This window comes from Artemia sp. Qi Xiang Cuo, chromosome 6 (assembly GCF_049724085.1).
Source record: "Artemia sp. Qi Xiang Cuo chromosome 6, ASM4972408v1, whole genome shotgun sequence".
Taxonomy (NCBI): domain Eukaryota; kingdom Metazoa; phylum Arthropoda; class Branchiopoda; order Anostraca; family Artemiidae; genus Artemia; species Artemia sp. Qi Xiang Cuo.
Genome location: NC_142799.1, coordinates 65516731 through 65532887, shown reverse-complemented (window position 1 = coordinate 65532887; position 16157 = coordinate 65516731). Strand labels below are relative to the sequence as shown.

General features: G+C 35.4%; 1 protein-coding gene across 2 annotated transcripts in view; it reads right to left on the bottom strand.

The window, feature by feature from the left end:
* Positions 1-7995: 7995 nt before the first annotated feature.
* sli (slit guidance ligand) overlaps positions 7996-16157 on the bottom strand; it is a 360459-nt gene continuing 352297 nt past the window's right edge. For both annotated transcript variants that reach the window (XM_089090917.1, XM_089090918.1), the window contains exon 30: positions 7996-14900. In XM_089090917.1, coding sequence (XP_088947043.1) covers positions 14677-14900 — 224 coding nt within the window. In that variant the 3' untranslated portion in view covers positions 7996-14676. The remainder of the gene's footprint in view (positions 14901-16157) is intronic.

The following is a 16157-nucleotide window of genomic DNA, read 5'->3' as shown; positions in this document are numbered from 1 at the left end:
TTCCTTCACTCCAGGGTTAAAAATTCCAATGAGGTTAAAAATAAATTAATACTTGAGTATATTCCTAAGAAAAAGAATCCGTCCCTACCTTGAACACAACAAAGTGAACATATTCAACTCCAAAGAAACTCAACTTCGTGTATACAAGATATAAAACAGATCTAAGTTCAAACGGTTCCCAGAAACTGATCAACCTAACTGTTGATAGCTTTGCATTTTTCCAGCCTGTGAAATACATGTCATTTTGCGCATGGCTAAATGTGCAAAAAAAACTACCTTTAGGGAGTTGTGCCGTTTCTCTTTAATAAAACCTGCAATTCCAAATATCAAACTTAAGCAGTAGTCTGCTGTTTAAAAAGATCGGCCATATAAGAGTAATATTAAAAATGCGCTCATAATTTAATCCGCGGATGGTTGCAGGACTTTTATGGATTGGGAGGAGGAAATTAAATTTACCAACATAGCAATAAGCAACCAAGTTAATTAAGTCGATAAAGAAAATGAAATACATTTTTATATTTTGAGCTGGGGAGTTGATATTTACGGTCTATTGATACTTACGGACTGGTCTACGTGCATGAAGAGAACTAGTCTGCTTTCGGGCCTAAGTTAAAATCCTCCTAAAAAACACGAGAGAAAGAAAAATGATAGGTGAAACTTCCTAATTTAGCGAAATTTTGACATGTTTTAGTGTCACATAAACGTTAAAATATTAGCACCAATGAGTTTTTGGTGCCTTATAAACATTGATGACCTTAATACGTTTAAATTCTGACAATGCTGGCTTGCCTCAAATTAAACATACATATATTAATTCGCCAAGCAATAATCAAGAAAATCCCTGTGATTTTTGAGCAGTATAAGCTAAATAAGAAATAGAAATCCTCAGTGTTAAATTAAATAAAAAAATCAAATAAAAATGAATGGTTATGTTACAATTGAAAACAAACGAAAATTATTCTACATATTTGGGTGGCACCATACAGAACAACTACTTCTGAAACTGTTAAGCTCAATATAAGGCTTTTAGATAATTGCAAAGCGATTTGTTATCTCAGAATTTTCAGTCGATTTCATTTTCTCTCTAATTGGGGCAAAATTTTTGTTTTATAGCAGGATAAGGCGCCAATTTGCTCTGGCACAATCTTTTTACTACTTAAAAATGGCACTGAAAACTGTTAATTTCAACACGAGCGAGCCCTCTTCCGATTTTTAAAATCATTGGTACGATACGCCACAAATGGAAAAAAACAAAAAACAAACGCGGCTCTTTGATCATTCTTCGGGGAGGGGGTGCAAAATTTTCGCATTGTTGTAGATAAGGACTTGACACTATGCAGTAGGATTCTCTGATATATTAAATTTGACGTTTTAATTTTCAACGTCATTCAGCCTTTTTTTGGGGGGGGGAGTACTTTTTTCAAAAACAGGAAATGTTTTCGGCCTCGTAGCGTTTTGGTGGGCAGCCTTAAATTTAACTAAATCTATATATATATATTCTCGTAAAAAGTGATTCTTTTGATGTATTGTTATCAAAACTTTTTGGTTACTATTGGCACGAGTCACTCTTTTTTTCGCTACCACGAACTGTTTCGTAAAATTTATTAAGTTTATAATCCCACACCCATTTTGGTCCCAAGGGTCCACCGTGGTATGGCTCCCAAGTTAGTGCGATCCCTCCAAACACTGGGGGAAGGGCCCAAACCTATGAAGAATTGTTCATTTTGTGTTGAACATGGATCGCACAGGAACTGTTTTCTGAAAACAATTTCAAGAATTTTCCCTTATTTGTACAAATAAACAAACAATTGATATTCGATAAACTTCAGAGGAAGTTCAATGTTGTAAATTTTGAATTTAACATTGAAAGCAGATATAGTCTTGCTTTATTAATTCAAGAACCGAGAATTCAAGAGGAGATTCAAGAACCCTTCTCTCGCCTGTGTCATCCTAAATATACGCCAACGACAGCTGAAATTAAATTAGTGGTTGTGGAATACTGAAAGACGACTGTTTCAAACGGTAATTACTACCATTTACCCTTCTATTGTTCTATTGCCCTTCTAATGAGTTGTGAATGATTAGGGGTAACTAATTCCTTTCCTTGCCTTTTTGTTCCGAGGGTCCTATCATGGCAAACGATGATATTAGATCCAAAATATTCTACTGAGAGAGAATGAAATAAGCAAAAATCTTAAATCCGGATGCAAACTCGCAGAAATACCCTCAATTTGATATTAAAACCGAATAAGTATTAAATTTAAAAAAAATTACATGGAATTTTTGCAAAGAGCGACATTAGACCTGAAAATAATAAAAATGATTCTTTGCTTGATATGAACTGGCACCCCCTCAGCCTCTTACCTTTTGTAAAGATTTATGTTTTTAATTTAACTTTGATTTAAAAATTGAATTTAATAACATTGGTCTCGAGTCAGAACATGCGAGACAAACAGTCAAGCTTTAATGTAATTAAATATATTTAAAAAAAAACAAGTTTTTTCAACCGAAGTAAGGATCAACATAAAAACTTGAAACGAACAGAAATTATTACGTATATGAGGGGTTACCCCTCCTCAGCACTCGACTGTTCACGCTACTGTTTTTTAGTGTTTTGAAAAGCTTCTTATAGTTCCAATTAAACGACCCTTGTGTTTCAGGAGTCGTTCCGAAAGAATTGGGACGAAATTCAAACTTTGCAAACTCGAAAATTACAGAAAATTGCGGCATCGTGCTGAGAAGCGGTTCCTATGTACAAAAAGACAAAATTTTGCATTTCTTCCTATAGATTTGTTCACGGTTGTGTGTCTATTTGTTTTTTTGCTGTTTTTTCTTCCAAGGGTAATCATATCAAAATAACTGTCATAGAATATCAGGAGAGGGCTTATTCAAACAGAAAGAGTTCTAGAGCTCTTTCAAAGAAACAGTTGCAACAATATTTTGAAAATGATAAAAAGAATTATAATGAAAAACTCAAAGTCATACTCAAGCGGATAAACATACAACCCCATCTTTAAGAAGATGAGCAAACAGTGAAATAATTCTTTATTTCTTTCCCAACTGATGCACCGAATTAAAGATCAGTAAATTTTTTCTTTTTTATATTTGTATTTAAATTGGAATATATAGATGTGGAATATGTAGAATTAACGTGATTCGACTGAGCAACAATGTTGCATAGGCGTTGAGTTCACATGAAAATACATGTTAGTGGTCTCTTGACCCCTCCGACTCTCCCCATTCTCTTCTCACGCAGCTAACTTTAGGTCAAGGCTAAGCCTATTTGCAGTTGTGAGAAAAGTTAGGTGAGTCCTTGGGTCAAAAATTTACGAGCCTGATTATTACGGTACGAATCATAGTTTCGAATTTGATGAGCAAAAACTAAAGACAAAGTTTGCAAAATGTGAAAAATATAGCATAATTTTTGTTTGAATACTTTCTTTCAACTATATAAGAAATTGTATAGGTATGAAGGGTGAGATATAAATGTAAAAAACATCAGACTTAAAAGAGAAAAATAAATATTTAAAAACGAGCAAAAATAAACACTTTTATCTCCAAATTTACGACATTCTAAAACAAAATTCTTGCCTCCAGGGAAAATTGAAAGTGTTCGGTGGTCACGAAATAAAGGCTGGTTTGAAACGTCATGAACGGTTATGAAATGTCATGAGTGCCCAATACTCTCATTTTATTCCAAAAATTTAAGTTTTTCCTGATAGCAAGAAATAAGTTTTTTTTTTTAGTTTTAATCTAACAAGAGATAAAAAAAAAATTCATTTACATATTTTTCTGCATTGTCTCTAATTTTTGTTTTATAAACCGGTCACATCGGCCTCCGAATGGTTTGTTTAGCTAGTGTAGACGAAGAATTTTGAATACTTAATTAATGAAGAACTAAATTGAATTATCTTCTTTCATCTTAATTTACATCTAGGGGAGCTATTTTATGGAAATCTCGGAATAGCTCACTTTGGCAATTTGTCTAACTTTGATTATTTAGTGTTTTTGTTTTTGAAGTTTGAAATGGAATCTCCATTCGATGGAGATTCGTCCATTCAACGTATGGATAATCTCCATTAGTCCATTCAACGTATGGACAGAATACTAAGCTTTGGTTGGTTGATTTTCCAAGGAGTTCTGGCAATTTGGCAATTTTTTGGCAATTTGTCTAACTTTGATTATTTAATGTTTGTGTTTTTGAAGTTTCAAATGGAAACTCCATTCGTCCATTCAACGTATGGACGGAATACTAAGCTTTGGTTGGTTGGTTATTCTGTTCTTCTTTTGGACTTTATAGCTTATTCTACCATGAACTTAAATGACCTTGAAAACCAAATAGCCCTTCTACACAATAAACGTACTTGAAAACAATATCAGCCATGAAAAAGTTCTATAGCAGATGACCTGGAAATCTTTGCTCACTCATGAAAAGAATGTTGAGCTTTTATAGATTCTTCCAGTCCCCTCATATTTCCTAATGATTATTTTAAGTACCAGGGTTTCCCTATGGGAAACCACTATGGGAACTCATAGAGACAAGGAAAAAAATAAAGCAACACTTATCCAAAGACAAACCTCCGACCGACAGATCCTCAGAAGCGATGAATACAGAGCCGCGGATAAAGAGGTAAAGAAGAGTGCCAGAAAAGACCAGAGAAACCTGCTGGAGCGAAAAGCAGCGCAGGCAGAAGAGGCGGCGGAGAGAGGTGATTCAAGAGCCGTCTATAAAATCACTAATGAGATTATTGGGAAGAAATCCTCTATTCAACATAGACTAGTAACAGACCCCTCGGGCATCCTGATAACACAGCAGTCTGACGTAAACGAAGTTTGGGCCAGTCACTTCGAGAAGCGGTTGAATAAACATCCACCGGAGGATCCCCCAGAGATCCCAGCAACAACACTGTTTTCCTTAGATATCAAAACGGATCCGCCGTCATCCACTGAAATTATAGCAGCAGCGAAGAAGCTGAAAGATGGGAAGTCGCCTGGCGAAGACAGGATATCCGCGGAAATGATCAAAGCGACTGTTATGACCTTCCTCAAGTTCTGGACAGCGTTGTTCGCAGTAATCTTAACGACCGCCAAAATACCTTCGGATTGGAAACGCAGCACCCTTGTGAGAATCTTTAAGAAAGGCGATGCGTCCCTCCCAGGCAACTGGCGAGGAATATGCATGCTTTTCATACCTAGGAAATTTCTGGCGCAAATTTTACAGCAGAGAATCAACTCACAGCTCGACAGACACCTTCGCGACGAACAACATGGATTCAGACCGAAGCGTTCATGTGCAGACTTGATATTTACACTACGGCTACTGAAGGAAGAAAGCATAGAATGGCGCTCCAAAATCTATATGATATTCATCGATTTTGAGAAGGCCTTTGACTCAGTAGACCGCCAAAGTCTGTGGAAGATTTTACTGCATTACGAAATCCCTGAAAAGATAGTTTCACTGATTGTTGCGTTTTATGAAGATAGCGAGTGCTGTGTAAAGACACCAGATGGCCAAACTCGTTTCTTCCGCATTCTGTCAGGAGTTAAGCAAGGTTGCGTCTTGTCACCGCTACTTTTCGTAATCGTCATTGATTACATACTGCGAAGTACAAGCACAGACGGAATCCACATGAATCCAGAAAGATGACTCAGTGATGTAGACTTCACTGATGACATCGCCGTGCTAGAATCATGCAATCAAAGACTCCAAGTACTTCTTGAAAAAAATGAGGGAGAGAGGTGGCCATATCGGCCTGAAAATAAAATGCATGGCTACCACAGATTCAACCCCGAGCATCACTTGCGGAGACCAACACATAGAGCAAGTCGTCCATTTCAAATACTTGGGAAGCATAATAGAAAGCACCGGATCGACCACAAAAGAAGTGCTCACAAGAATCGGCCAAGCCAATGGGGCCTTCATTAGATGACGGAAAGTATGGCGGTCCAAAAGCTTCTCTGTACGGCTAAAGTTACGACTCTTCAATAGCAATGTTATGCCAGTGCTGCCTTACGCAGCCGAAACCTGGCACCTGAACCAGAAACAAGAGAGAAGAATACTTGCTTTCGAAAACACATTTTTCAGAAGAATTCTCAACATCCGTTGGCAGCAGAGAATAACAAACCAATCCATCCGTGACAAGACTGGCCAGCCTCTTGTGACATATATCATAAGAGTCCACCGATGGAGATACCTTGGCCACGTACTACGTATGGACAATCTCCAAATACCAAATGCAGAGCTTCATTAGCAGCCAACGGGTCCACGCCGCAGGGGCAGACCCAGAAACACCCTGCGTCGAACGTACCACACGGATCTCCGTAACCTGCACGCATCAATCCAACCTCAGTGGGAGGACATACTGGCAGCAGCAAACCTGCGGTAAGATTGGCGGCTCCTTTTTGATGCCCTGTGTGCCTCTGGACGCACAGGCGGGTCTAAGGTAAGGACCAGGGTTTCCCGAACAACTCCTTATTCACAATTGTATCACCGTTTAGTTCACACATTATTCACAATTCATCAACTGACTTTAAGGTTCAGTTTGTTTCAAAACAAAAACATCACCTGATTGCTAATCCAATAAGGTTTGGTGTTTCTTTCAATGTTGAAACCTGCAAATGACATAATTTTCCACTATAATTTTATAAATGGTGGCCGATCAGACATTTTTGAGAAATGTCTGGTTATTCATAACTAAGTTCTAACCTTGGCTGCCGTTAAATTCAACGCTAAATTCTAGCCAAACCTTAATAATGTAAATGAGCTCATCAAATATATACGTCATAGATTAGAAAATTCCTTCTGTACATTGAGGTCTTCTTGACCCAGGAATTTGCGGAGATAAAATGAGCCTTGAAAATATTTTTTGGGGGGCGGAGGGGGGGGGGGTTCTAGATCCGTTTCAAGGTATACCATTTTTTGGAGGGGGTTCTGATGTGTTCGGGACAAAAAAAGCAAGGAAAAGTTAGTACTACCGTCACTCTGGTCTTTAAAAAGCCACTATCAGTTTCAGTTTTTGATAAAAATAAGCCACCTCCCAAATTCCTGCGACCACCTTTTCCATACAAAGCGGGCAGGAAAAAAGACATAGGGAATACTTCGCTCTTTATTCCAATCACCAGCAATAGTGGTGATTTAATCGCCGATCATCACCAATATCACTAATAATCACCAATTTAATCACAAATAATGACGATTAAATCAATAATATTGCTCTGACTCTGATCAAGTTCAATTTGTTTGTCCAGGAAAAGTTTCTTAGGCGTCTAAAATACGAAAAAAAAATTGATATCAAAAGATTGATTTCCGTCTATTTCTGTGAGCGGCAAGATTGAATACAATACATGTTTCCTAAATCGAAAACTACTCATTATCTTTAAAATCAAATACAACAAGAGAAAAAAGATCCCCCTCGTAGTTTATATATATATATATATATATATATATATATATATATATATATATATATATATATATATATATATATATATATATATATATATATATATATATATATATATATATATATATATGTATATATGTATATATGTATATATATATATATATATATATATATATATATATATATATATATATATATATATATATATATATATATATATATATATATATATATATATATATATATATATATATATATATATATAAATCTATTAGTTTTTTGGCTTGTTTTGTCATTAATACGTCTATTCATATTTTTTGGCTCATTCCTAGAAATTTCAGCAGTGCCTTCCTGAGCAATAGACAGGGGCGAATCTCCAGCATTTTTATTGGGGGGGGGGAAGAAGGGTCCATATCTGGATAATCAAAGGGCATGGGATGTATGATATTTTTTTATCCACATTATTGGGGGGGGCAACTGCCCCCCTTGCCACCCCCCAAACGACGCCCCTGGCAGTAGACACAATTATGTTGGAATTCCAGATTTAATCAAACCTATCAATAATCTTAAAAAACTAACACTACTATTTAAATTAAAAAGTATATTACAGCAACTTGTTAAATAGCACTTTACAAAATAATACTCTGTAATACTATAAACGAGTGGAATTTCCGAATAAGATTCAATAATTAACATAATACTATTTTATTTGGCTGCAGTTGCAAGGTCATATCAAACAGTTGCTTCTGGGAGGGTAGTATAAAAAAAAATTAAGAAGGTTGTCAAAAAGATGTATCGTTACGAATATTTAATTCCAAATTATAAAGCTTTGCTGTAAGCTGAAGGTTTTCAAAACGTGTTCCAGGCACTATCCTCTATCCTTAAATTGTTTTAGTGCCAATATAGATATCCCTATATTACTACAGAAGATGTTTCGATACGTTAGGTCAGTGGTGGATCCAGAGGCCCCCCCTAGTGTAGTCTGAAGTAGTGTAATTTACTTAATTAACTCAAGTTTGCGTTAATTAAACTTGCTCCTAACGAAGTTTATCGGATCAACCTATTTTGCGCCCCGTCCTCCTAAACAAAATCCTGGATCCACCCCTGCGTTAGGTATAGCTGGGTTTTGCTCTTTAACTACTGGACAATGCAGTCACTTGCATAAATATAATTTCTTTCTATTTCAGAAATGAAAATTCAGAGAAAAAAAAATCAGAAAGGAAGCAGAAGTTAAATTTTGTTAATAGCTCCAGAAGATAAGACCTTTGTAATCATATAGCACCGAAGTATCAGTACTTGTAAACTCACACTGTCGACTACTTTATCATGGCAATAAATTCGGCTTAACCTGGAAGAGCGCCAAGCAATTATTAGCCTAAAGGAAAAGGCTTTCGGCCATTCCTAGGAAATCATGAGAGGTTATTACTGACACAACTGCATTTTCGTGTGCATGGTCTATATTTTTGTGTATGGTCTTTTTTCTCTCAGAAAGACTACCCTTCAACAACTTGTAAGCTTTTGGGCTTAAAACCCACCTCTCTAAGGTTTTCTACATCTCTTTACTTAAATAGGGAAGTATCGTTCATAAATTCAAAAATGCGGCTATCTTGGATATTTCAGTATTTTGTACTTCCAAGACAAAATTTAAAACCTTGGGTCTCAAAGTGTTTTTTTTTTATCATTGAACTTCCTTAGAACTATCATGCCAGTATTGTCCTCCCCAAGCCTTGAAAATGTTTCTGTGCTAAAACATGGTAGATGCCTTATTCAGACCCTTTTTATCTTCGGACTATTATATTATTTGGGTCTTTTAAAATAGCGATAGGATATTTTCATACATTTTTCGGAAGTTTTAAACACCGGAGTAAGACTCTCTAAAACTTCCCTTCCCCTGGAATACCAAAAATATGCAAAAGATAGAGATTTTAGTATATCTGGAAAATTTTAACATTTCTGGAAAGAAAACTTTTTTTCCCAAGCTTCCACCCTGGAAAATTGTTGACAGCCCCTTTTCCCTTTTGGAAAATCCATGCTTGTTTTATTGAACTTACAATAACAAATGGTTATTTCTAAGTGAAATTAATATCATTTGTGGAATTATTTAAATCATTCTTCTTATTCTGTCACGATAACAAGCAATAAAGAAATACTTTCCGTATACAGTTTGGATACATTTTTGACTGAACGCCGAATAATGAGAAGAAAATTCAGTCTTTTTACTGACAGAGGAATTATATAGGTTTTACACTAATGTTTCTTTGATAACGCAAATTAATTACAAAGTTGTATTCAGGACGTCTAAAAGAAATTAATCCATAATGTAGGGTGGAGCTAAAAATGCGGAATTACATAAAAATGTTATCAAGCGCAAACAAAAGAAAATAAACAGGTTACAACAAAGTCTTATAATTTTGCAGACAAAAATTCTACCCCCCCCCCTTAATATACGGCAACACTATATTAACGATCAAATTCGTGGATATTTCGCGGGTGTTTCTGTAATAAGCGAGAAATTCAAGGAAAGATAAATAAAATGCAAGTATTACAGGGGAGGGTTTACGGATCTAGATCTGCCTCCTCCATTCCTGGCTTCAAAGGAGGAAAATAGCTGAAAATGCAGATATTTCTGCAGAAACCTTCACTAGCCCGTCTCCATGGCCAATTAGAAGTTAGCAATTCCAATGTTTCCATACATTTTTTCTGTGGTTCTTCCCATTTTTATTTTCTCAAAGTTTTTCATTCTTCCCCATTTTCTTTCTAGGAAGATGAGGTGGAAGACAACCATGCCAAAATATCTGCAGCTCATTTTTTTTTCATTTTTTTTTTTTTACTGGCTGATACTTTCCATCCTATTTATTCTCTTATTTTAATTTTATAATTACCAATGCGGTCACATCATTTGTTCATAGCAACTCTTAGTAATAGCGTATTAAATATTCCCGACAGAAAGAAAACGAATATGGAACTTAAAGCAAAAATAAACGCTTCTGCAACTGACATTCGTAGAAAGCTGGGGTAGGGTTAAGTAAAGAAACACGGCAAACTTTAAAGGTCAAACAAAACTTTCTTTTGTCCTTAGTTCTGCTAAGAAATCACAAGGACTCTCTCACTTTTAAATGGAATAAATTGGGCCAAAGAAACAGTTCTTATTGTACAAAACAGTTCCCGAAGTGCAAATAGCAGAAGGAAAACTATGAAGCATAGCAACTTAAGAATATATTTCTTTAAAAATGTTATAAATAGTTTTGAAAGCCATATACAAGTTTATTTAATAAATTCTTTGTTGGTTGCAAGATATAAAATAAATAAACGTAGCAATAATTTCATTTGAGCCTTAACTCTTTCAGAGGGGTAACTATCGAAAATATACTAGTTGTATGCTAACAATCTGGATAAATCAAAATATAATTTTATTAATTTTGAAGAAGGAGTATGGATCCAAGGACTTCCTGCAAAACTTGACATCGATGAGAGATTATGGCAATCATAAATTAATGATATTGTAGGATCTAGGAAAAAGAAATTAAAAATGTGCTAAGACTAAGGACAGTGGGCAGATCCAGAGGGTAATTTTAAAGACATGTGACCCCCCTCCCCCATTCAAAGGTTGAAAGCTGCACTAATTATTTGGCTGGAGTCGCGAAAAAAACAGGGGAGCCTAATTTTCGGTCGTACTCCCCTCCAAACATTAATTCCGTGCCCGCACCTGCTAAGTCCTGAAGTTAGTATTGTAGCAATGAAGAAATTATCCATTTAGCGCTAACTAGCTCAATCTTTCTTGAATGTTATTTCTTATTTTTGCTCTGTACCAAAAGTAAAATTCAACAGCTTTTGAGGCTTTCGTAACAGATAATATTGCTCCTAAATCTTCTTTTCTGTATTTGCAGCAGCCGTCGATAGTAAAGTTACTTGTGGAAATTCCGTTATAGGCACTTTTGCTTTTTTAAGTCTGCTTAGTAACGATAGGCTGCTTTTGGCACTAGTAGTCCTTAATTATTATTCTGTCCATGTTACCCCAAGTTCAAGTAACTGTTTTTTTTCTGATGCATAATGCTTGACGCTAGTGGCGTAGCTGGTGGAGGGGGGACGGCTGACCCCACGTGCAGCCTCTGAGGAAGCATTTTTTTGTTTTATTTTTTCGTCAATACTATAATCTTCCGGCTGGGCACTTCAATTGGGGAGGGGAGCAAAAGTCAAAATTGTCCCAGGGTGCTGAAAACCCTAGTTACGCTCCCACCTGACAAGCAGTAAATGTAAGAAAAAACAGTTCATATTAAAGCAGTTCCTTCTACTGTGAAAACACAAACAGCAACGCTAGACACGAGGAAATAGCATAAATCAAAAGATGGATTTGACAAGAAAGTCATTTATGTTTTAGCAGATGTTTTTTAACGATTAAGTTGAAATTTTAAATGCAGCCGTTTAACCGTCATGACTCATGAGCTTCAGGTAAAACACAGATGAAATATGAAAGTATATATAAAAAGTAGTCTTTCCACGAGAACATTGCTGAGTCAGCTTCAACTAAAGCATCAAAGATTTGCACTGAAGCACCAAATAATCTACAAGAATACTGCTGCCGTTATTTGGTGTGAAAATATAAAATTACCACTTGGAGGGTGGGGGGAAATAAATGTACCTTTTTTACGCAACCCCTCTCCTCACATAGATTTCCCAACTTAAAGATAAAACAGTGTGGTTAACCTAGGGCTAGATATATATGATTTAAGGTTAAGCTTGTCTAGTGAGATGGCTCCCGGTGAAACATTTTTTGGCATTGGTCCAAAGGGAAAGTGATATTGAAGGAAATCATTCCATTTTAACATGACAGATTTCAGAGCATAGAAAAATATATATTCTGTAAGTGAACTTTGCCCCTCCCAACAATAGATTATGTTTTCAATTGAAACCATACTTTTTCTTTGAAACCAAACTTGGAGGAGAGAAAAGCCATTAGTAGTAGTAGCAATAAAAAAGAAATTAACACAAACCCAAAGAACTTAAATGGTTTCACGAGGTTGGTAATGCAGCTCAGTTTTATATTTCAATTACCTCAGCCAAGGTTTTAATAATTGTTGGAAAAAATTCCAAGGTTCATTGTTGGTCCTAGGCTGAATGAAATAACCCCTGGTTCTTGCCGACAGCAATGAAATACCGCTACCACCACCACCAGCAACCAATGTAGCCCTAAGTCACCTAAGGTCAACGAAGATACACAAACCGTTTCTGCATCATTCTCTACCTCATTTTAGAGCATCATTCTCTACTCCATCCCATGAAGTTCCAATCTCCTTTATATATTTTCTCATAGACTCTTTCCATGCCTTACGAGGTTGTTCGTTTGACCCCAAATGGATCATCGAAAAGCACAAATTTTGACCACTTATCCTCTTTCATTGTACAAAAAACCTATCCAGATTAGATAAGTATATGTTTAGCAATGTGTACAACCTGCTTCTTAAATTTATTTTTCTACTTTGCTACTAAGATGACAATTAATACCACTCTTTTTTCGGTTCAGTTATTCTAATCATACGTTTGTGAAAGGTCGCTAAACCAATACTTTTGGATAGCAAATGGGTGGACAACCTGCAATGCCACGCCCACAGTGGCAAAAGTTTTAGCTACGTTGCTGAGCTCTTCCAGCGTCTTGTAAGTGCTCCCTAAATTACAGCAGACTACGGAAAAAGTACGTTTTGGCGAGCTCCTTATGCTTTTCTCTTCTAAGCCACCAGCAAAGGTTTCCTAAAGTGTTTGAAGGATGAAAAACCGGTTATTCAGGTTTGCTTCTCTATTACCCTTGTTGACTTTTAAATTTCTGGTGGCTATTTCCTTGCTCAAGTATTGGGATACCTTTTTTACATTATCTGGTATCTATTCAGGTATTAAATCTATAGTAAAATCTGAAATAAATTAAAATAATTAAGATAAAATTAAATCAACCGTAGCATTATTTGGCCAAGAGAAGTTCATGGTTAAAACCAAAAATTTCAGAATAAGAAAATCCAAAATAGCATAGAAGAAATTAGATTGGAAACGTGTTAGAACCCCTCAAATCTGAATATTTTGGGTGTAAAATCAGGCACCCTCAAGAATAAGCTACCCTGGAAAGATCAGATGAGCGCCAAGAGCGATAGACATTAAGAATATGCAAATAATTACGCAAAATAAACATATAGTTTTCTTGTACTGAATAAATTACGTTTTGATTACGTAGATACAAAGAGTTAAATATGTCAATTGGCATTACCCTCGTAAACAGAGGAAAACTGAAACTGAAAAGTAGAACATACAGAAATATTCAAGTACATAAACATTCAGAAATTTGACTTCTAGTCTATTCAAGAAAGCTTCAAAAAAGGTATGTCGAAGTACTGAAGCAATCAAGATTGATCCAGGTTAATCATTGGAAATAAATGACTTTTATTATCTATGTGGTACGTAATTTATTTACTACTAAGATAAAAAAAAGGGGAAATCAAATAAGGAACAAAAGAGAAAAAAAACAGAAAACTAAAAACCTCAATTTGTAAATGTTATTCTTCCACAAACTTCAGAGGTTTCTTAACTTCAGTACGGAGGGACAAGGGAACACTTAATAAGGCTTAGTCCGTGTTCTACTGTGTTAGGATCTTCCAGTTAAAAATACGACTAAACACTCAATTTTAGTACTGTATCCTTTAGTAACTTCTGAGTAGGCTACTGTACTGTCAGTACTGTAGATTCTGATGGATTTGGCACTAACGTACATCAGTCATTCTTAAATAATCACTAAACATAAATTCAAACATCTGATAATTTCACTATTTCAGAATTCAGCAAATACACTATACTTCATTAATTATGCAGTACTGCCATCTCCCGTACGTAAATTCTGGTAGATTTGGCGCTATATTGCAGCAGCAATACGCAAATAATTACCAAATATAGATTTAAAACCTGAAGAATTTTCTTTCAGATCCAGTTAACAATAGAGATTTGATTACCATATTCAGTAGCAAATTTGGCTGCTTTTTCAGCTTTCCAGGTTTTCTGTCCTGTATTCTGTAGTTATTCCAGTATTTCACTACTTCAGCATTCAGTAAAATACACTATTTTTCAGGAATTATCCAGTAAGTAAATTCTTATGGACTTAGCACTAACTTACGGTAGTCATACTTAAATAATCATCAAAGAACTTGACTCCTTCAATTGACTCATCAGGAGTCGAAACCTGATTTTTTTTTTTTTTGTTTAGCCAGGTCACAATAAAAATTTGGCAAGTTTGGACTAGTTAACACTTCCTGGAACACCCACACTTTTTAACAATTTCAACCTCTTTTGTATATCTAGTTCCATCATTACAGATTAATTTTATTCGACGCCGTTTGGTCTTCCTTGCAGTACAACAGTCAGTGCCACAGCCGCCAGAGCAGACGCCATTCCTTATTGGACGCGTAGAGCGGCAACCGTGCTCCATATAATAGTCTCGATATTGGTCTTTGCGACAAGTTGGAGCTAAAAGGACACAGAGTAAATGAAATTATAGAAAACAGCGATTTATAGTAAAAAGTCATAGAAAGATATTAATTTATCCTGGTCTTATCAGCGAAACAAAATACGAAAAACAGGAAATAATTTACAAACTTAGCATAAAAACTAATTCAAAACCCACAATTCCGTTTAGGTGCAATTAAACTATTAAACATCTTAAATACTTACTAGCTTTTCAATAAATTACTTCTAACGTTAAGGATTTTTTGGAGTATTAGGGACTTTAAAATAAACTAAATTACCAAGTCTTTGGCAATAGAATTTTCCTAAAAAGAAGAAGAAGAAGAAAAAAATAAAAAGAAGAAGAAGAAGAAAAAAATAAAAAGAAGAAGAAGAAAAAAAAAGAAGATAAAAAGAAAAAGAAGAAGAACCTAAAATAAAATCACCTAAAAAGAACCTAAAAGAAGAAGAACCTAAAAGAAGAAGAACCTAAAATAAAAAGAAGAAGAAGAAGAAGAAAAAAGAACTTGCTGGTGAAAAAGGGAAAATAGGAAAATTCAAATGAAATGATTCATATTGGCTATTTTTTCTTAAAATATGATGGTAGAAATGCTGCAACCAGTACTCCCATTATCACCAATTTTTTAGGGTTTCCCCGAGCTTCCCCAAAACAAATAGGGTTCTCCAGGATTTCCCTGAAAACTAATGCTAACAAAAATTAAAGATTTGTTTTTCGTGCTAATGTTCGTGTATTTACGAATATTAATTTTTGGGGAGATTTCAAATAAGCCAGTTTTTCCCCATAATTTAAGAATAGCGGAAGCAGTGGCTTTAACTATTGAGGGTGAGCTTTGCACAACAAGTTTGAGTGATTTTTAGTGCCAAAATTGACAATACTGTAAGTTAGACAGAATGGCGAAACGGATGTGACGCGCCGACATCATTTGGGCAAATGTGAACCTTGCCAACCAAAACTGAGCCATGTTTATAGTTATACAAATTTATAATCATGCTCAAGCATAATTTAGGGAGAAGCTGAGGACTCCCGATCAAAGTGGACCAACTTTTTACTCAGAAGCTTTAAATAATGCCCCATTTCGACAAAATAGTCAAAACATGTCACAAAACATGCGCTTGACACATCTAATAATCCTCCTCTAAAATCACGTGATTTCAAACTATAATGTTTTAATGCTTAATTTTCATTAAATGTATATTGAATTTTAGCGGGTTATAACAAATTGTACGGCCTAAGCACAATAATTGAGCAGCAACTGTGAA